The 23591-nt window shown below is 39.6% G+C and overlaps 2 protein-coding genes across 2 annotated transcripts; one reads left to right on the top strand and one right to left on the bottom strand.

Annotated features, from left to right (window-relative positions):
• Positions 1 to 1652: 1652 nt before the first annotated feature.
• LOC137273034 (uncharacterized) lies at positions 1653 to 6345 on the bottom strand. Its single transcript, XM_067805475.1, has 2 exons — positions 6248 to 6345; positions 1653 to 5346 (listed from the first exon to the last, which is right to left on the bottom strand). Exon 2 carries the CDS (start codon positions 5296 to 5298, stop codon positions 1654 to 1656), a length of 3645 nt encoding a protein of 1214 aa, XP_067661576.1. The 5' UTR covers positions 5299 to 5346; positions 6248 to 6345; the 3' UTR covers position 1653.
• Positions 6308 to 17781, top strand: LOC137273035 (collagen alpha-2(I) chain-like). Its single transcript, XM_067805476.1, has 6 exons — positions 6308 to 6408; positions 13349 to 13408; positions 14695 to 15590; positions 15841 to 15942; positions 16370 to 16492; positions 16837 to 17781. Exons 2-6 carry the CDS (start codon positions 13406 to 13408, stop codon positions 17033 to 17035), a joined length of 1323 nt encoding a protein of 440 aa, XP_067661577.1. The 5' UTR covers positions 6308 to 6408; positions 13349 to 13405; the 3' UTR covers positions 17036 to 17781.
• Positions 17782 to 23591: the final 5810 nt, after the last annotated feature.

The raw sequence follows: 23591 nt of genomic DNA, 5'->3' as shown, positions 1-23591 counted from the left end.
CATTAAGGTTACAAGACCCAAAACTATAACGCTTTCAAAGAGTTTTGAATACATGTTTTCACTTTCAAATAACACTACTTTCTTGGCAAAAACATGTTAAAACAATCGGCCTGCAGTTAAATGCTTGAAACATAACTACCTCTGTTTACTGTCCATACTTATAATTTCTGTATTGGTAGCCATCATGTTATCACTTCCTGATTGAACACAGTGTTTGTAGGAGTGCCACTGACTTCTGCAGGATTATATACTTTATGTATTAGTTATACATAAATATAAATAAATAACAATTAATTACTCACTCAGAGCTTCTCATTCAAACTGAAGCAACTTGATATGCTGAAGATCAACGACATTATGACTGACCACAAAACCTTTCCAATACGGAAGTACTCAGAAGACATAACATATACTGAGCAGCAAAAGAAATGCATGTTACGAGAAATGAAATCTCATAAAAGTAAGCATTCATGTTTATATCTTCTGTTAAAAAAACAGTTGCATTTCTTTTGCTGTTCAATGTACATAAACAGGACCGAAATCGATTTCACTCATGTCATAAAAATACATAAAATTAAACTTCAGAAAGGATGTCTCATATTATTGGTCTTTAAAACAAGACCAAAAGAAATTTCCTGACTTGTAAAAAAGTCTGCAATTCAAAACAACATACCCACCTGTGTGTCTCAATAGAAATTAAATTGCATTTGTGATGTCAGTCCATTGTCTGCTTGCCTATTACTTTTGAGGAATATAGCAATGTGGCACCAGTTTCAAATTAAAGAATTCAGATAGTTTCCTGTTATTGCCCACAGGAGATGTGTAGTGAAGTTAACCATTACAACTGATTATTGATCAGTTACTCAGCCATGATTATTGATTTGAATACTGTGAGTGATAACCAGCTCAAACATCAACTGAACTGTAACTTATCAGTCTTTACTGAATAAGACAACAGATACATGATAGACTGGCTTTACTACTGTGAACCGGACTTTGCAGTAATCAAATACACACAGACAGACACACAGACCCACACCCAACAGCAAAAGAAATGTAAATGTTTTTTTGTCAAGTTATTAAACAGAAGACACAAACATGAACACTTAATTTTAAGAAATTTCATTTTTTCAGGAAGCTGCAGCTCTTTTGCTGTTCAATATACATATAATGTAAGGACAAATTCTCAGAAAAACATTTCTTCCTCCCTGAATGTCAGAAATCTTCTATTTTAACAACAGCTTACATTAGTTCACTTCAGGTTTACAGTTTCATGGATTTTCATTCCAACTTTAACTTCACAAGCATTGTTTTATCCATAACAGGATGCAAAAAGAACAAGGTTTATTCATGCATTACTTCATTCTTTCACAACTTTGTTACATTTGTATGTGAACAGTTAAGTCCCTATAACGAACCCATTTGCAAATAAGAATATTCTTACTCCATTCCATTTCCAGGTACAGTCCACTGTAATTTGGATCGGCTTGGAGGTGACTAAAAAGTCTGAGACTACACTGACAAAGAAATTTCCAATAAAGAAGAATTACATTGGGAATGTAAGTTTAGTCCAGTACATATAGCAATCTGAGAAAGAGTCTGAGTTGGACAGAGTGCACTGTAATAAATATTCAAAATAACAACAAACATGGTTCAAGGGACAGAATGGTATTTATTGGAATGCATATTCAGCAACGTCTTGTAGAAGAAACCTTCCAAGCACAAGCTACACTCAAAAGGGAAGACACCAGTGTGGCTCGCTACATGAGCTATGAACAAAGGCTTGTGCTGCATCTCTTCCTTACAGTGGGGGCATCTGTAGCATGATATAATATCAGTGATGGAATCGTCATGCATGCTATGTTCGGAGTACTGATGGGAGGCGAGGGAGGTCATGTCTGGTAGGCTCTGTTCACACACAACACACTGCAGGGACCTCTGTTGCCCAACATCCCTGTTATGAAGCTTCACATGGTATTTCAACTGAGCAGGGTTCACAAGCTTCCCACAGATATGACATTCTATGTGTTCCAAGGTATGGACCTCACAGTGGAGATCCACCACATGCTTGCTCTGATAGGTCTTTGGATATTGGGCACAGTTGGTGGTGTTTGCCAGCTCATGGTGGGCTCTCATGTGGGTTAGAACACTTTCATATGAAGAAAACTTGCGATGACAAATCCCACAATCATCCAAGTCTTTGTTTTCATTGGTGAAGCATGGGTGGTGGCAGAAAAGGTGATCCTCAGGGAAAGCTTTGCTGCATTGATGGCACGTGATTTGTATGTTGCGCAAGGAGTCCAAATAAGAGATCTGATCACCCTTCAGCTGACTCTGACCATCAATGCTCTGTTCTACTGTGTTCAAGTGAGTATGCAAATCCATTGGCTGTATCTGCTCTGTTTCTGTTGGATTCTCCCGAGCAGGATGTTCTAATTGCTCAGTCAGATCCAGAGTAGATGAATCATGAATCCAAAATTCTTCAAACTGAGAGGGTTGAAATGTATCTACATTTGTGTCTAAAGATTCCAATATATTTATACCAGGGTCAACAACACTTTTACCCGTAACGCCTAAATGTGAATGAACATGTTCCATACCAGTGCTGTTAAAACTGGTGTCGGCAAGCTTCTCACCAGCACTGCTGAAACATGCAGTGTCACAGTGTTGCAACAAGTGGTTTTTAAGGTCGGGATCTGTTACAAACCATTCTCTACAATACTTGCACACAAATATTGTATCCGTGCTCTCATCACTATCAATACAGTGATTGGAATTTCTGTCAGAAACAAACTTTTCAAAAACATTCTCAAAGGTGCATGCCTGAACTGGTTTAAAATCATTAATATACATGTCAAAGGGCAGTGCATCATTTGAAAACCTAATTGTATCTGAATCAAATGATCCACTACTCACACTGCCCTTAACGACACCATGTGAACTGGCAGATAATGGGTCAGAGTTCCAAGTGATGAGCAGTTCTGCATCATGATTAACATATTCGCTGTTATCTGGTAATGTCACAACATTTCCATCAGAATCTGGGATATCAACAGTTTGATTGGTACCTATGACAACATTGTCATATTCACTAGTATCCAACATGTCATATCCTTTGTTGTGCTGGACAGATACATTTCCATTAGCATCTCGGTTAGACTCCACAATTCCATTGGTACCTTTGGCTAGATTGTCATTTCCTGTGATATCCAACATGTCATATCCTTTGTTGTGTGGGGTAGACACATTCCCATTAGAATCTTGGTTGGTTTCAACAATTCCGTTGATACCTTTGGCTAGATTATCATATCCTGTGATATCCAACATGTCATATCCATTGTTGTGTTGGGTAGACACATTCCCATTAGAATCTTGGTTGGTTTCAACAATTCCGTTGATACCTTTGGCTAGATTATCATATCCTGTGATATCCAACATGTCATATCCATTGTTGTGTTGGGTAGACACATTCCCATTAGAATCTTGGTTGGTTTCAACAATTCCGTTGATATATTTGACACGACTCTCATCTCCTGTGGTATCCAACATGTCATATCCTTTGTGTGAAGTAGACACATTTCCATTAGAATCTTGGTTGGTGTCAACAATTTTGTTGGTACCTGTGACTGTATTATCATATCCTGTATATCCATATTCTTTGGAATCAGAGAGGTTGTTTTCATATCCTGCAGGATCAATGAAAATACTTCCATACCATATAGAATCTGGCATAGCGGCAACATATACTTTAGAACTTGGGATTGTTTGATTATAGCCTTCTTGCTGCTGGATTGTGGCAACATTTTCTTTTGAATCAGGGAAGGTCTGATCATATCCTTTGGGATCAAATGTCAGTGTATCACATCCACTGCCTGAAACAGTTTGACAATATATATTTGGATTGGTCAAAGCCTGTCCACACACACTGGAACTGGGGATTACTTGATGAAATGCACTTAGGTCAGAGGTGATTGTATCTTGTGTTTTTGGGTCACAAATGGATGTCAAACCATTGTCACCATTCCAAGTTACAGCCATGTCAGAGGTTTTGGCTTTTGGCTTGCCATCAGCCTTTATCTTTGTGAACTTCCATCCTCCATATTCATTATATGCACAATCCAGAGCATAAACTTCGGACACCTCAAATGCCTTCTGCCATTTACCATATGCTGGCCTGAAACAATTAGCCCCCTCCTTTGGGCATAGATTCTCTGTAATCAGCTCAGGTCCACCCATCTCCATGTGACCTTGGTCACTGTGTCCTTGCAACAATCCAATTCCTGGTGAAGTAGTGTTCCTTAACACAGTAGGTATATCATATCCTTCATCCAAATAATACATTATGTCATTAACATAAGAAACTGGCCCTGATTTCAATGTAGAGACTTTGTGGAGTTCTTCATTGCCTAGGAACAGGCTGTCATCAAACTCTACCATATTTCTGTGGTCATACTGATTTGGTAATTTTTGGTTGCTGTGAACTTGGTAGTGTTCTGTCAAACTTAGACATCCATCAAACTGAAGTCCACAATTCTCACACAAAAAATCTAGATCAGTACCCTCAATGTCATGTGGCTTCTTTTCCATTTCATCCAGCTGATGGCCATTTGTGTCAATGTTCTCATACAAATGGTCTTTGATGCTGACAGTGTTGGTCTTGTCCATGCTGATGGTCATGTTTCCTTTTAACTGATGGTTGTTCTTGTCCAACTGATGATTACTCATGTCAACGGTGTTGTTTTTGTCCAACTGTTTCATGTTGATGGTGTTGTTCCCATGCACATTCTCACTGTCCTTATTTTGTACATGTCCAACAATATCCTCAGTTTTACTAGGTGAAACAATGATTTCACTTGATGTCTCATTTTCTGAAAGAACTTCTATCTGTTCTAACCTTTTAAAAATTTGATGCTTTCTGATGAACGCTTTCCTCACTTGCTTTCTTCTTAATCTGAGCACATTGCAGACACTGATATGAGATTCAAGGTCTTCAAACTCAGCAAATGTTTTTTTGCACATGGTGCAGAAACAGCATGGGGTCTTAGTGTGAGCTTGCAGGTGCTTTTCAATTCCAGCTCGGTCTGGAAAACCCTTTCCACAAAGGTGGCAAATCACAGACTCCGGTTTCTGTGACCCTGAACATTCCTTAATATGCTTAATGAAGGCCTTTTCTGTTCTCAGATGAGCCTTGCATTTATGACATGTAACAGTTCGTTTGTTCAGTGTGATTTGCTTTCTGTAATTCTTTCGTGCTTTTTTCAGACTGGCTGAAGTATGCTTAGCTGAGTGACTGGCCATCTTTGAGCTTTGGGCAATTATGATTATGATCACCTTGCAATGCAGTTTCTGAAAATATGAAAAAAACCAACTAATCAGTTACAAGGTATGAAAATATGTGAATAATTTAAAAAAAAATAGAACAGTGTAATGAATAAACTATTATGCCACAATAAATTAGTGGGGCAACATGTATGCTGAACCACATAATAACAATGTTAGTGAGTGAGTTGGGTTTTAGGCCACTTTTAGCCTATATAATGACAAATGGTTTGTGAGTTTTGTACAAATACTGTTGTAACTGAACATTTTATACATTCCACCAAGCAGCTGCATGCATATTGTGCACTGATGTGAGTGAGTGACTGACTGATGTTATCATTAAACCCATTTGGGGTGCATATTAGAACTGGGTATGACAGGCATATGACAAATGAAATGTGTTCTTAAGGCAGAGAAAATTGTTGTGCAGAGTTGCATCCCTTAGCACTGCCTGGATCCACTGATCAAGGATTTCAATCTCAGATCAGACCCTGACATGATAGAAACAGTTTGAGTGGATATGGTTTAAGGCACCTTTAAACAACAATCCATTACCACAGCAGGTATTGGCATACCAGAAATGTGACTAACACGGTGTGTCCATGTTTGGAATGGAACCTGGTCTTCTGCTTCACAGCAGACACTTTAACTGTTTGGCCACCCCATAGCTAAGATACATAGTACGTATCTTAATTAAGTTAATATTTATCGTCACATCGGCAGTATCTCAGCCATATCGTGTAGTACCTATCGAAGTATGTAACTCTGTGTGTGGTATGTAACTATAGTGTTGTGTTCTTTTTGGGTAGTTAAATTATTTGTGAGTCCAGTGTACATGGTTGGGCGTTCCCTTTTCTGATGCAAAATGACACGTCTACGGTAATTTATAACTGTCAAGTAGGTTAATTTTGGGGGAAACGTAACTCACATTTCTGGCGTCACCATACGTACAGAAATTCACTCGAGGTGATCTCGCCAACTCAACATTGTACTTGTTTCTGTACAAGTCCGCACGACACAACTCAACACCTGACAAACCACCGTGCAGCACGAGATTTACCAGAACGGCGTGACAGGCGCACTTGACAGGTAGACGTAGTACCAGTTTACACCAAACCTCGGAAGCGGACACTTCTAAAGCTGTTTCGTGGTTTAGAAGAGCCACAATAACTTGATGGTTCTGTTAACATACTCGATGTCGTTGTCTGTGTTTTTGTCTATTATTGAATGGAAGGTTTCTTTCACGATAGAGCAACCAATCAACTCAAGTAGTCAAGTCTCCCGCAGTGCAGTTTATTCTTGAAAACAGAAATGTATCCCATTATGAATATCAGAGACATAGCCAAGTTATAATTCGTGCGTCTGGTTTTGTTACACAGAGCAATATGTGATTGTCGTATGAGAAGCAAGTTTATGAATTTAGTGGCTCTTTTGAGAGTGATATGGTTGGAAGTAATTTTGTTTTTACGATGATGGTTGTCATCGCTATGGAAACAAAATCACACAACTTTAGAGAGATGAACCAGAGACTCCATAAGGAATAGAAAGTCGCCGAGGTGATCCGAAATACATCACAAATACCAGGGGCTCCTTTCACAAAGCAACCTTTGCTAAGGTTAAACTTGATTCCCAGTCTTTACCCCTTCACTAAGGTTACCTTAGACTTAGGTAACCTTTGTGTAGTGTTAAAGAGTGGGAGGTAAGGTTAAGGTCTGTAAATAATCGAGCCTGGGCCAGACAATCCAGTGATCAACAACATGAGCATCGATCTGCACAGCTGGGAACCGATGACATGTGTCAACCAAGTCAGCGAGTCTGACCACTCGATCCCGTTAGTCGCCTCCTACGACAAGCATAGTCGCCTTATATGGCAAGCATAGTCGTCTTATATGGCAAGCATGTAGTGATAACATACAGACTAATTTCACTTCAAACAAGAAGGTAAATCAAATAAAGTACGAAATTCAGATTGCGAATCCACATAAGTTTGCCTTGCCAATCGAACATGAAATTTCCAGAATTTTATTCACCTTAGGAAAAAGGTTGTTTAACAAACGATCATAGATTCAAATCGCTGTTATTACCGACAAACCATGCAGTGAATGCAGATCAGACGCTAGACACACCCGATCCTCAGAACGGTTGGTTTACTTTCATTCTGCGTACGTCTCATTCTGCCCTCAGACATAATAAAAGTGTAGGCAGAATGAGAAAAATCAGGCCTCCCTTAATTTAGAAATGGCATTGCCCATATTGTATTTATAGTAGATAACGTGATAAATACGATAGAGAGACATTTGTATAACAGACATAACACATTTTTCTCATGTTTGCCTGTCACTATTATCACTATTATAATTGTGATAACACCATCATCAGTATACAATTTCAATTTGAAAAGATGGCCGGAGGCATCTAAAAACTGCAGCTTTGTCCTTCGACCTTGGTGAAGGGCCTCCTTTAATCTCTGCAAACGAGAATCAAGTTCACGATAAACTCGCTTTCTGCCATTCGATTTACCATCACGATCCAGTTGAATTTTCTTCTTTCTGTTTGTTGATTCAATGTCCTTCAACGTGCTGATAAACTGGAACAGGTTTGGGTGTGACTTGTCAGGGGGCCTGTTCGATCTAGAGTGCCAGCCCTCCAAGTGATTATTGGTGCGGGGATTATTGGTGCATTATCATGTTGGTTCCACATGGACATGTGGAAGAAGGCATCGTCGTCCACACAGGTATTCTTGACGGAGTCGCAGAAGTCCTGTATGAGGGTTTATGTCGGGTCTTTCATCGAGGGTTTCACCCAGGCATCCTGAACCTGATCCAGAGGGAGCAGTGGCAAACAGACAGCTCTCCGGACTACAGTTTGGACGGTGGGCTCCTCTCTGTACTATTGAATCAAACCTATGGTTTAGATCTTGCGCAATATACACTGACTGTGGTGAAACAGGCATCCTCGTAGATGAGAGTTGGGGAAGATAGTCTCATGTGCTTGAATGGCGGGAAGCTCAAAGTCAGTTTAGATGGTAGTTGGATCTACATCTTCACCTGTTACAGTATGGACAACATCCTTCAATTGCTGGAAGAGCCTGATATAGGTAACTCTTTGTCTATAAGGCATTAGGGAAACGCAAGGGGGAACATGGTGGAACCTGAGAGACAGTGAACAGCATATAGCTGGTTCCAAAGGCTGGAACAGGAATAGAATGTACCATCTATGAATAGGGTACCAGCGCTCTGCATAGTCTCCATTATGTCTTCTATGGAGAACCCTAGGATTCTGTCGTCGACACCATGGTCTATCGCGAGGAATTGACTTCCGTCACTGGTCTCAGCCCACTGATCTTCTATGCACACATCAGCCAGGGTCTTTATGAATATTTCATGTTTGAGGGGAAACACAACAAAGGGATAAAAGGTGGACAAGAGAGAAACCAGTCTGGTCATAACATTATAAAGACACTTTATAGAGAAAACTGATTAACCAGAAGAACAAAGGGACTAAAGGTGGATTAAAGAGAAACCAGTCTATTCAATGATTTTAACTGATAGGTAAAAATAAGAAAACAGTCAGTAAGTAAAGACATCCAGCAGTAGGGTAGGGTCAAGCAGTATGTATCACTTTCTCATTCTGCCTACACAGTTGTGACCAACAGACCATGACTAGTGTTGTTTCTTGCTGTAGCTGTCTGAATGAGATGTAGGCAGAATGAGAGGACACCGAATGGTTGACGTCAAGCATCATATAAAGCATGGCTATTTCTTCCCATGAATATCCGATTGTAGGACAAAACCTCTTGTCTAGGAGATTCTAGGGGAAGGCGAGTAGTAGTTGGAAGACTGTTTGGTTTTAAAAATCGATCGAAGGGACAAGTCGTGTCTTAGAGAGAAGATTTGTTTTCAAAATGTGGTCGAAATGCTCAATGCGCTATGTTGTCAGCACATTCGTAACTACTCGTGTCATTCCGGCAAGTCTTCTTGTAGGTAACGGAAAGAGATGGGTAGTGACGAGTTGTAGTCAGTACTCCTGGAGTTCCCCCTTTTCATTACTTGGATGACCAGTGGTGTCTACACCATGATGCTTTATCGTAAATTGTTCCGCTGAAAGTTTAGCAACCATTAGAATACCAGTAAAGTTACGGTTGATCCCGTGACAAATACGGTGAATTCTGAATTTCATCCCACGCGGCATGGGTGAGAGTATCCCTCAATGCTTTGTGGATAAACAATAGCGTCGCGTAAATGTCATGAATTCATTCAGGGCCCGATTGTTCAATACTCGGTTAACCCGACCTCCGGTTAACTCCTAGCGGCTGGTTAAATCCCAGTATCCTGTATTAATAGCTATCCCGAACGTTAAATATGCGTTGTTCAAAACATGGTTAGACATACCGTTATCTAACGTCGTCGTCAAAGTATAACAGGGTTGTTTGTTTGTTTGTTTATTTATTTTCGGTTTATCAGAAATGGATGTCTCATGCATCCAAAGGAGAAAGAGAAGTCGTAATTTCTCTACCGATGATGAGAATGTGATCCACTTAATGGTTGAGGCCAAATCTATAGTTTATCATATCAATGTCGAAGCGCTACGAACGTTTTGTATTGGAGCAGAACGTATACATGTATCTATATATATTTCCAAGACATATGATATTAACTCTGCGTGTGGCAATTAATATTCCGATGATAGAAAAGACGGATTGATCAATGATTCAATCAGAAACTATAACGTCTATAGATACAATATGATGAATCCACGAAAATAGTATTAATGATAGAAGCATGTTTCCCTTGGATAGAAACTTTATAAACGTTACACACAGGAGTTATGCTAAGAGGGCTACAGTCTTCGTGAATTTTTGAATTCTCACAAGACCTATCGCTCACTATGTGACCAAGTCGTGAAGATGCTATCAGTATCATCTGTTAATTATTTACCAGGTCTGTGAAAAATTGTAAAGTATGACCACACATTGTCAAATCAAACAATACAGATGTTGTTAAATTAATACCATTGGTTTTTTTACCTGAAATATACATTCAGTGCCACTAGAAACTCAATATGTTACGAGCAAGTGCAAGTAAATCAAACTGCAGTCTTACTATACGCATCCGGACGAGCACTGCTGAAACAACTCGATCTATTATCAGACCATGCTGTTGACAGGAGTCTCATGAATAATACTGTGCAATATCGTCATTATGTGAACGCCTCCACAGACGCATCTACTGAAAACATGAAGCTGCGTCTAATTTATAGATGAACATAATCTCATTAATGAAATAAACCTCCGTTTAGTTCAATTCACAAGTGACTGCAGAAAATACATAGCTAGTTCTTTTCAGTGTCTTCTAGGACGGGAAAACATTTGATGGGTGTATTCTAGAAGGGTGCAGCGATTCGGCAGAGAAATACTATTGTGCCATTTTATTCCCAATGTGGACCGGTCAGTGTATAGCATTAGCATTCAGATATTGTTATGAAATAAGTTAAAAATTCCAAACATTATCTTGTAATGTGACAAAACATATTGTTGTGTTCTGTGTGACAAGAAGGTTTCGATATTCTTATATATAACATTTAATCAAAGGGACTATGAAGTAGGCCTGCACATCACTCACACCAGGAAAAGATACATACTAATCTTTTGTTTATTTTCCTACACATCAATTCTTATCTTATAAAGTTTTTGTCAATTTATATGGCATATTTAAAAGATGGTTTGCTTCAATACAAAAAATCGAAGGATGGTAAAGAAATTTAGGCCTACTGTTGAAATGATTGGTAAAATATAATTAAAATCCATCTATGGGAAGAGATGCCAGACGGACTTGTGAAATCAATATCGGATAATTACTCGGTGTATTGACTTTCCAAACTAGCATATTAATTGTCATATTAATTATCAGTTTTTCATAAAGTCACTAATAATTCTGAAACGTTACCGATAAACCTGGAATCGTGTTCCTGTGTTTTCATAAATATACTCACACAAACGCGAGGTGCACTTTCCGCCATACCAGGATAGTGTTTAGAAAATCACGTTATATGTCATATTCCGCGGCGACAAATGCATCACTAAAAGGGTAATACATTTTACAATCTAATTACAACTGGTCTTTGTCTTCTAGTGTCTCAATGAATTGAAACGAATGATATTTAGCGGTTGGAACGAATGTTGTGCTCGAAAGACAACACCTGTTTGAAATGTAAACAAAGAAAATATATAATTGCAGATTTTTCATATTGTACTCGCATTTTCTCAGATTTTCAGACATAATTTGCATGGAAAGAGCATCATAGCTCAAAATAGGAAATTCAAAATAGATACAATACAGGAATGCGATGTGTTTATATGAAACTGACAAGTTTCTGTGTGGCGTGACACCATGGCTGAGGCAGAATCACGCAGAACGACATCTGTAATGATCGGGAATTCTGGCTTCTTTTTCTTTCTTACTATGACAACGACAAAAACATATATCAATACACAGATAGTTAGAAGCATTCTCATTACATACATCTCATATTTATGTACAAACTATCCCTGAATCAAGAGAAGGGTTCTGGCCAGTTTACGTAAACTTCGTCTCAGTGCTATTCGTTACACTTTTCTACTGTAGAGAAGTGGAACGAATTGCACTGAGAGTAGTTTTACTTATATGGAAGTCCAGCCACACTCTTTGCTGAACTGGCATCATAAAAGCAGTATTAGCCATGAACGCCGTTTGCGAGTTAACCACACTGTTAGTTAAAAGTTAGTGGCGGTCCTTAGGTGTGATGACAATAACGGTATTGCATCATTCAACTGTGGTAACATTTATCTACCGTTGCTGTTCCACACATTGTTACCGTTTATTTTACAGCAAGACTTTTACAGTGTATTGTGTGATAACAACTAAAATCCGCAGTGAGGGGATAAATGAAACTCACTTTTCGCGGAATCAGCATTTTTCAGGATTTCGATATCAATTGCATGACAATCAACCAGACCAAGCTGACTGTTAGAAATATTTTTTATCAATGTGAATGTTAAACAGTTCTTAATTAGCGAATTATCAATGCTTTAACTCGGTTTAGTGAAATAAAGAAATGACATCACTTGAGTGACGGGTTACAGTTTTCTTCTTGTGTTCTCCAAACATGGGAGTTCTTTTAGCAGGGATAATCTACAACATATAGTCTCCCTAGTTTCAGTAAGAAAATACTGCACTCCACATTTCATTCTATTTGATATTGTATTCATTTTGATAAATGTCTTGCTAAAAGATCTATTACACTTTCCACAAGCTTACGGATATTATTCTGTGTTTGGACAATTTGGAGTTCCAAATATCCAGAAAAACACACACGAAAATATAGTGAAATGTATATCTGGCACAAAAATATTCACTTTGCGTAGTTCATTAAAATATTTGTCCTTTGAAAGTATTTCTGTTCCAAGCCGAAAAAATGCACATCTTCAGCCCCATCTAGTTCTACGTTTCTCATGTGTCGCAATTACAAACTTGATATCAGTTAATAGAATCTCATTAGAAGGGACTGTATAATTAACCGGGCATTGTGTAAACATACCCATTGACTCTAAATACAATTGGAGCAAGAGCACCGCCTTGCAGGGCCCCTACAATACAATAATAAACGTCCGGGAAATTGAGGGATTTAGAGGGCAATGGGACACCGAACTACACCTCTCGTACACCTAATTGCAGTTGAACTGGTCTCCCTCTGACCTAATGGACTTAATTGCAGAGGACGGTGGAACATTCCGCACCTATTAAAGCAATGACTTCGGTTATCTTTACGGAAGTGACTTTTAAGACGCATTGAGTTCTTCCGCTGTGTTTGTAACTGGACTCCTGATATGTCGAAATAACTGTCCTTAAATGAGTAGGTCCGACAGTTTTGTTTCGTCAGAAGTTGATAGATAGTTCTGTTAACTGATAACAATGTGTTGTAAACATTGGAAATTGATGGATTAACTGCAATTATAGAAATTCATTCCCAACGCGTTTCTGTATAAATACAGGTGAAATAAAGCCGAAGTCAGACATCCGAAATACTCCTCCTGAATCGGGACAGAAAGATGGTAAGTAGCTTTCTTTTTGACATGTTGATTCTTAGTTCATATCTTTACCGTTAAGCTAAAATAATACAAATCACAAATTTCGAACAATCATGATTATTTTGCTTTTCGTATTTGGAATCAGTGGCCATAAGGCTTATATGGTACTGATTTCCTCTACGCTAACATATTGCTCGTTAAGTTAAACTTATGACGATACACATTCAAAAATATTTCAAAATCCCTCATTAATATTCATAGCTATTTTGAAGCTGCGATTCTAGTTGAAATTCAGTTCATGTCAATAACTGATTTATGCTGAATATAATTACGCAGGCATACACGTTTAAATATTTTGCAATAATGAAAGTGAGGTACAGTGGTAGGAGAGAACTAACTATGCTTTTACGTTCATGCATGGTATAACATAAGGACAACATCGCCTCTACCATTCCAGTCACGGCAAAGAAACAACAAGTGTATCTTTATAGCTCATTACGCGTACTAATTTACCGTCTCGGCATTTACTGTTGTGTTCTTTCATTTGTAATCCTCTTCTAATTCAGTACAAAAATTCCCCAATGCTTTAATTAAAATACAGAGACTAGACATAACGTTGAATGTTTTCGGTAGCATGGCTCCTGAGATTTTGTAAATCTTATGTCTGCCCTATATTGAACACGTGTAATAAGCCTACTTACTCAGTGACGTTTGTTCACAATATGCCCCTACTGCCGTAAATAGACATCTGGTTTAACGGGACGAGTATGTTACTATTAACACTATAGCATATCAGAGAAAAAGTTGTATACTTCAAAGGGCTGTAGATTGTAACTCGAGCGCAAACTGGTTTACCGATGGAATTAATAATGTCTGCTGGGTATGAAACTTGCATCTGCATGGAGTACATGAACTACGTAAATATGTACCTCCATATTGTTGATGGCTTATGGTATAAATGCATAATATTCGATTGAAATAGGTGTTTATCAAGTCTCTGTAAAAGAATGTTGAGATGCGATTTGTTTACATGATCTTCAGAAATATTAACCATCAAACACTGACTCCAAGAGAGACAAAGAATTCACTTTCTAAGGCATATTACGATCACTCAAACTACATGTCAGCGTTCACCATCTAACGCCATACTGCAACACCGTGGCAGTATTAAGAGGAGGAAATTCAAATCTCTTTATAGTAAGAAACAACGCACGAAAAGCAACCACTGAATCATAGTTTATGTTTTCATATTGCATATTCGTATAACGATATAGCGAGTATTACAGCTACGTTTATTCCGATTATTGCAGGTGCTTTTTGTGTCTACCCTCGTGCTGATCTTATCCCTCGTGCCCGAGGGTCGGGCAGATGACGGCACTGTCATCGGCAGTGTCATCAGTGCCGGCATCCCAACGGGGCCACAGCTCCCCAGCAGTCCGTTTCACCCAAACGAGGGATATTACAAGAGTGGCCTTCATGTCTTCCTCGGGGGTGTTCCTGAAACAACTTTCGGGAAAAGTCACCCAAGTTATTTCTTCAACCAGCACAACACCAACAACATCATTCCTTATGGTCAGCCGGGACAAGGTCAATTCTATTCCGGCCATAGTTCACCAATATTTCCAAGCCAGGGTGGTCCAATCCACCCCGGTCAATCTGGTCCCATCCATCCTGGTCAATTTGGTCCCATCCATCCTGGTCAAACTGGTTCCATCCATCCTGGTCAAACTGGTCCCATCCACCCCGGTCAAACTGGTCCCATCCATCCTGGTCAAACTGGTCCCATCCATCCTGGTCAAACTGGTCCCATCCACCCCGGTCAAACTGGTCCCATCCATCCTGGTCAAACTGGTCCCATCCACCCTGGTCCCATCCACCCTGGTCAAACTGGTCCCATCCACCCTGGTCAAACTGGTCCAATACACCCCGGTCAAACTGGTCCCATCCACCCCGGTCAAACTGGTCCCATCCACCCTGGTCAAACTGGTCCCATCCATCCTGGTCAAACTGGTCCCATCCACTCCGGTCAAACTGGTCCCATCCACCCCGGTCAAACTGGTACGATTCATCCAAGTACAGGTCTGCGTCATAACTTTAACATTGGCCGTACTTACGGAGGATCGTCCTTCTCAGTATTCAACTGTCCCCGTCAGATCGACTTCTCCGCCAACCTCAGTTTGTCCGACAACCCATCCGGATACCCAACGTAAGTAACAAAATATGGAACTCGTGCAATCAACACTTCTAATGTAAACCGTCAGTGTTAGAATTGATAACTTGCATTCGATCGGTGTGGTAGGATGTGACCAGATGGTTTTGCTGCACAAGCTGGATGAAAGTTTGCCGTGGAACCCCCAAAAGACTATTTTCTTTCGGCAGTTGAAAAATATTTTCTCGAAGGCGTTAAATATACAAGCAAAAATCCCAACTTTATGCCCATATGCTTCATGCTTCAGAAACAACATCACCGCTGAGTTGACCGCTCGACAAGACCTGGCCACCTGTTTTCTGATGACTACAATCCTGCCCGGAGCACCGGAGGAACCCTTTGACCCTGTGTAAGTATATACGTACGTGGTAACCAGTAACTGATATTTAATTTTTTTTTTGAGTCCGTGCCATCACAGCGGTGTTTATCGTATGTGAGACATTTGTTTGATGTTCATTCTAAAAGTTGTTGAGTGAATAACAAACTACACGACGTCATGGATAACAACTTCTTGTTTGTTGCACAGCGCTGCTAGAATCTTACACCAACGGAACCAAACTCCTTTCTGTGCATTAAATAACGCGTTGTTTTCCACCAAGTCTTATGCTTTGTTATGAAGCTTGACTATTAAAGTATAAATTTCATTTGTATCAGTCGAATATTTATATTGATAAATACCAGTTCTTCACTCCAAGTACGCATGTACTCTACCTAGACATACTGTACTTTCAGCTGTTTGTACATTATAGATATGATTATTATCATCCTGATTTCAGAGTGGCCTTCTCCATTAACACGTGTCCCTCCTTCGCCCGGCGTCTGTGGAGTTTCAGCCGATACGGTGGACGCTGCTGGGTAATCCAAAACGTGCAAGAGAACGTCACCTTCTCACAGTGCCTGTGAGTATCTTTACACGAGTCAATTTCCATGGGCTCTCGGGAACTTCCGGTTCATCTCGGGCCAGGTCGGGGTCTGTCGCTCACTTAACGGTCTTACAGTGTTAACAACATGGGCCTGCCGGATCCTCGCATGTAAAGTTTGTGCAATCATTTTAGTGTGAATTTTATGTAAAAATGAAATACATGTTAGAAAAAGAATGGAATAAGATCACCAGTAAGACCAAATTAACATTTTGGGCGTCGACATAGCCTATTGGTGTCTTCGTCTGGATTTTGTAGAACAGTTGAAAGAAAATGTTTTGAAACCAGATTCACTCATTAAAACTGTGTTTTTACTGCCACAGAACCGAGAAATGTCACAACTGTGAAGAGGAACAGTACGACGGAAACCGACAGAACGCCTGTATCAGGAACTACAACTTCATATCGGTGTGGGCGTTCTGCGAGAATCTCCCGGTCCAGAACCAGATTACCAGAGAACGGATCATCGTCCCAACCCACTGTTCCTGTCGCAACATCCCTTGCTATGGCTACAAGAAATAGCCACCGACCAAAGGATTCTCGCATCTAAACGACTGAAATGACAGTTTCATATCATATTACTATCAAACATCACGAATATCAACATGATGCAGAACTTTCCAAGATCGGCGCATTGATATGTTGGACACTGATACCCGTCTACATAGGTGCACCCCAGTTTTTAGTTTAGTAGTGGATTGAGAGAGAATATATTAGAAGTGTTTATAATAGAAGTAGTTTTGCTCGCCCGGTATATGGTAGAAAGTGGTATAATAAAGTCATAACTGCGAAACAATCAAATTGATACACGTTTCATTGGTAGCGAACATTATTATAAACAATGAGATACGCAGGCACCGTATCTGTGTTCTAATTGTGCAGGGGCGCTGGGATATCTTGGTGGTTCACTCATCAAGTTGAAGATCTCGGTTCGAATCCAATGGGTACAATGTCTGAAGTTCATTCTCATGAAGTGTGCCCTCCATCTGAAGCCAACGCCACCGATCATGTGGACCCACATGTATGGTTCTTCGGGCGATCAATGTCAATATCAGCACCCTGCATACAGCGCTAGAATGGTAGCTATGGAGCTTCCGAATCAGGTACATATATCACTATGTACATACCAGTGTATATTTGTATGCACGCAGACCCGTGCATCTCGTGACTAGAAGGTGGAGGCTGCAGCTTCTACTTGGCCGGTTCCTTTCATGTTCTGTCCACGTGACTCTGTTTTCAATGAATGGCAAATAAACTTTTTATATGGATTTCTGTGTTCTTTTTATGTTTTTGTAAGTTGTTTAGCGAAGGACTGTCATATTGATTGATCTTTCTGCACCAGTTGGAGGCCATCCCTTCATGGTGTGTGGACAGTCATTGTGCAGTTTCATATCGTCAATCTCAGTCTTTAGCCTAGTGGTTAAGGCATTGGTTCCTCACACCGAGACCCGTGTTCGATTCCCCTTATGGCTATTATGCGTGAAGCCCATTTCTGGTGTCCCCGCCGTGGTGTTGCTGGAATAGTGCTCAAAGCGTTGTAAAACCTTACTCCCTCACTTCTAGGCAATATTGTCAGGGTGCACTTGTAGGCCATGCTTCTAGGTGAAAATTGTGATATGGTATGTATAAGACGATATCGTTAGTTACAGATTTGACTTGCAGTATTGTATAGTTTGCATTTAGCTGGTATCACGCTGTATCACGCGCTGAATTTAACAAACATTTGTAACCCCAACAAATATAAACATTTATATAGGAACACCGTGCAGGAACATATACTATGAGAATAAACAATACATTATATAATTTATAGACAGCGACTGAAAACTGACTGATATTGTAATCTTTTACAAAATAAATCAGTGTGTTTTTATGCCAGTGAATGCAAGGTACACAAGAAATCGTCTTAGAATACTGTGCCTATGCTGGAACGAGCGAACGCTTTTCCCACAGAGTTATCCCACTGGTCTGAATTAAACAATTTACTCACAGTAGTCAATGTTTTGTTTATGTAGACAGCAACATTGTAATATACATCAAGTACAGAGATGGACAACCCACAATATGACTGACACCCTTCTTGTAAGCTGATATATAAAACGTTTTTAACTCTAGTTTAAGTATTATTATCAGCGCTGTAGAATGAATGGTACATCAGTAGTTAGATTCGATTCTGCCTCATTCTCCAATCTCGATGTTTCGTGGTAAGTTCAGCACCTTACTTCAGTTACAGCCCACTGAGACAGCATTCCTTAGTTTCATTAACACCCCACTCATATACACAATATGGAGGGGGCGGTGGGGGTAGCCTAGTGGCTGTGCTCGTTAAACCGAAGACCCCGGTTCAATTCCCAGTTGTATAATGTCTGATGCCCATTTCATGTGTCCCCGTCTAAGATATTATTGGCATATTTCTAGAAGCGGTGTAAAACTATACCCGCTCACATATTATGAAGACTGCAAGCCTGCAATCCCTTAACACCAGTAACAAGTACATTAGTATATCGCCTTCTGGGGTGACGCGACTAGGCATCAAACTGTCGACGTTCCTTCCTGCTATAGGAGCTCTGTCTTCTATACCATGATATACAGCATGAATAAAACGTAACACGGAAAGAATACATTTCTCATATTAATGATGCATGTTGCTAAGATCTGAATTATTTTTACCTTGATTTAGCTAATTCAGATAACTATTTTTTCTTCGAAGAACATTTTTTGCACAACACAAAACTTTACCAAGCGACAGTCCTTCTCGCCCGCTGTTCCGAGGCAGAGTTTTTAAGAAGCGGAAACAGAAGCCGCCAGCATGCGCAGTGTCGATCAGTCATAGTATGTTTGGAAAGCGTACCGACGAGTTTAACATTAAACAAAATAAGAAAATCTAATAAAGTGAAATTCAGATTGCACCCCCTCATAATTTTACCTTGCTAACTGAACTTTTAAATATTAGAATTTCAAAAACTTAAGAGAAAAGTTGTTTAACAACCGATAATAGTTTCAAATCGCAATTACACCCCATTTGAGTCAACATCTCCCCAGTAAATTTGCAATCGAACTCAGAAGCAAATAATCGTAAATGACTCAAACTAACGCCAAAGTAAATTAGAAAAACACACCAAGTTTGTTATGATTTTTGTCAACAACACATTAAAGTTGTTCAACAAACCATCATCATTTTCATTCGATACTGCAAGTTTTGTGACATGGGTGCAGCAACAGCATATCATTTCCAGAATATTGCTGAATGGTGTAAACTTGCACTCCATTTAAGTACTAGGATGGGGAGCTGAAAATTCTTTCAAGGTCATACTTTTCATGGACCGCAGGTTCAGTATTAGTGTCCAAGGTTCTGCAACCGCCACAGACGGGAAACCTGACTACAAATGGACTTGTGATAAAAAACACGTCCGCAGTATATCAAAGGGCGTAAAGGTTGAATAGTTGAACATTTCAATGCTACCAACAACTATAAAGTTACAGAGCTATCAACTTCAACTGGCTACACATCCAAGCACGTGCAAACTGTAGCGCAAGTAGGACTGCGCAGCAAAAACAGAAATGACCAGTCTTTGTCTACGAAGCGCACTTAAAGAAAGACTAGTCATTTATGTGCAAACCTATTTGCGCTACAGTTTGACTGTGAAGCAAGTGAGCAGAGGAGCTGGGACACCATTCTGCCTATAGTGGTGCAATGACAGTCGAAACGTCGGTTCGCTAACGTTTTGGGTAGGTGCAAGTTCCCATGAATGAAACTGAGAATTGTTCACAATATTTTGAAATCCAGCAGTACATTGCATAAGAGGTGTATACTTTTGAACTCCATCCATGACGATTGCCAATTTCCCCAAAAAGCTTACCCGTGAAGATCCGGGATAGAATTGGTCCTCAGTAACTCAGGACTCGTAAGAAGCGACTGAAGGGATCGGGTGGTCAGGCCCCCTGACATAGTGGACACATGTCATCGTATCCCAGCTGCGTATACTGACATTCATGCTGTTGGTCACTGGATTAACTGGTCCAGACTCGATTATTTACAGACCGCCGCCATATAGCTGGGATATTGTTGAATGCGGCGTTAAACAACATACCAATCATTTAAATCTTAAAAAAAAATCAAATTCGTTCAATCACTCAAAGGAACCAGTGGTGAAGTGCAAAAACTGAAGAAGTAGTAATGCAGTCATTACAGATGTACAAAGCAATTTTATATCGAAAATCCATATCATGATACAACAGAAACTCTGCAAGTCACTTCCAACTATAAATGGTGAATCAAGTTGTTTTATATTCCTCTTGTGATAGAGTCAATAGGTGAATCAGGTGGTTTTATATTCCTCTTGTGATTGAGCAGATTCAAAGACAAAGTCACTTGGTTATCGATCAACTGAGCACAGTTTTCCGTGTTGCTATGTTCTTACCGAGTTAAGAGTCTGTGTATTTTGCTTGTTATTGTGTCATGAGTCATTATTAGTCTGGAGTCAGATACTGTTATATGGCAGTGTAGCTGCTTGTCAAACTGGCATGCAGTTACCTTATTTCGATGAACTGTCAATGACAGTTTTCATAACAGTTCGTTGCGATGAATGTAATGCTTATAAGCAGAGGCGTGATGGTTGCTATGTGAAGATGCTTCTGGTCTCAAATGTGGTCTAGAATCCTACAGAACACAGATTTAGATTAGTCCCGCATAGTATGGTGATTTACCATTGGTTATAAGAGTATAAAATGCCGCACGCCATTATCATCTTGCGTTATATCGATGCCAGTGGTTGTGGGACGAACTTTTCACCACAAGGTCGTCCCACCGCCTGCGGGTGTAACCCCCCTCCCCCACTCCCCGTATCGTTAGTACAGCTTCTATTATATCAATAACGTCGATGTAATTGAATCCTACATTACATTTAGTGTTGCCATAGTGCAAAATGCCAACTGCCGCTAAAGCCACATTTCACGTACAAAAATTGGTGCAATGAATCGCCTCGAAAGCCACAATGACTCAGAGAATGAATACCCTTTTCTTTTTCAATAACCGTGCCCCAATGATCATGATGGGTTAAAATTGTTTTAGTGACTTGTCCCTTTTTGTTTAGTTGACATACGATGGACGGCTTCTTTATTCTCCTAGACGTTTTTAGTCAACATATGATAACACTACTCTTTTTGTTTAGTTGACATACGATGGACGGCTTCTTTATTCTCCTAGACGTTTTTAGTCAACATATGATAACACTACTCTTTTTGTTTAGTTGACATACGATGGACGGCTTCTTTATTCTCCTAGACGTTTTTAGTCAACATATGATAACACTACTCTTTTTGTTTAGTTGACATACGATGGGCGGCTTCTTTATTCTCCTAGACGTTTTTAGTCAACATATGATAACACTACTCTTTTTGTTTAGTTGACATACGATGGACGGCTTCTTTATTCTCCTAGACGTTTTTAGTCAACATATGATAACACTACTCTTTTTGTTTAGTTGACATACGATGGACGGCTTCTTTATTCTCCTAGACGTTTTTAGTCAACATATGATAACACTACTCTTTTTGTTTAGTTGACATACGATGGACGGCTTCTTTATTCTCCTAGACGTTTTTAGTCAACATATGATAACACTACTCTTTTTGTTTAATTTGCTCTTTAATCTTACATTCTCTGGTTTATTGTAGATTGTACTGTCTAAGCAGACAATCTGTCCTGAGATAACATTATATATGCTAATGGGTCATTCTATAGAAAAGGACAATCAGTTTCTGCTATGTCTTCATGTAAACTACTTTGGTTTGTATGATTGGTCTATTGCATCAGGAGAAAGGTTCTGACCAGAATTTTTCATGAAGCTTATTCTTACGTTTCAACTTTAAATCAAAGTGTCATTACCACAAAGGCGGCACAAATGCTGAATTTAGAAAATCTAGCCATAAATTGTAAGTATGAAATTGAAGTAGTTTTTAGACCTGGCATATGTGGTTGTTTGTTAGTTATATTTGTGCAATAAGTGGTCATTCTTCTAATATTGTTTTTTTTTAAGTTTCTAGCATAACTGTAAGCATAATAATCGAGGCAACAAAATCTCTAATCTCAAACTGGATGAAACATTGAATTGTTTTGACTCTCCCATAAATTAGATAGCTTCGAAGTTTTGGGTGAGTTTAGTTTTATGCCGCTTTTAGCAATATTCCAGCAATATCACGGCAGGGGACACAAGAAAATGGGCTTCACAAATAGTACCCATCTTTGGAATCGAACCCGGGTCGTCGGCGTGACGAGCGAACGCTTTAACCACTAGGCTACCCCACCGCCCACAGAAAGCTTCGAAGAAATAATTGGCACTGCAATCGTAAATAATACAATTTGTTTCCGTACCCACGAGAGGCAGCTTGTTTGAGCGATCTCTGCTTTTCTCTACGAACAATTCAACTTGATGTCTATATTTTTTTATGAAAGCGTCCGCCCATCATGCTGAAGACGCGGGTTCGATTCAAATGGTACAATGTGTGAAGCCCGTTTCTGGTATTGCCCGCCGTAACTGAACTATTGCTAGAAACGGCGGTGTAAAACTATACTCATTCGCTATTGTGCATTGCATTTTCACTATTTCACAATATATTTGATTGATTTGTAAAACCAGATATTTGTATGTTACACTTGTCAACCGTATTATTTTTCTTTGCGGTTGTTTTTCACTGAACCATTTCTGTGTTAAATTAGGTACTTAGTTTTGAATCGACTCGGTTTCCGTCTGTTTCTTGGGAACGGCACACTTCATGAACTGATGGACAAATAGCTCGCTCATGTAGCCCCAAAACAAATAAGCCACGAAAAACCATGCTGTTATTGATTTTGTTCACAGTTCGACAAAGTACAGAGAAAACGAAAATATATTTATTGATTTGAGTTGTGATTGTGGAAACCTCAGAGCAGATGCAGTGAACCCTTATGGGAACATTAGACAACATCTTCGTGGTTCAAACAGACGCTTAACACAATCGATTATGGATCTTTGGTTGTCAGTGATAAACCATAAGTGCCTTGTTAATGTTTGATCATCAGACGGTGGCTGGCCTCGCA

The sequence above is a fragment of the Haliotis asinina genome, chromosome 2 (assembly GCF_037392515.1).
Source record: "Haliotis asinina isolate JCU_RB_2024 chromosome 2, JCU_Hal_asi_v2, whole genome shotgun sequence".
In the NCBI taxonomy this organism is placed as follows: domain Eukaryota; kingdom Metazoa; phylum Mollusca; class Gastropoda; order Lepetellida; family Haliotidae; genus Haliotis; species Haliotis asinina.
This window is presented reverse-complemented; position numbering and strand designations above follow the sequence as displayed.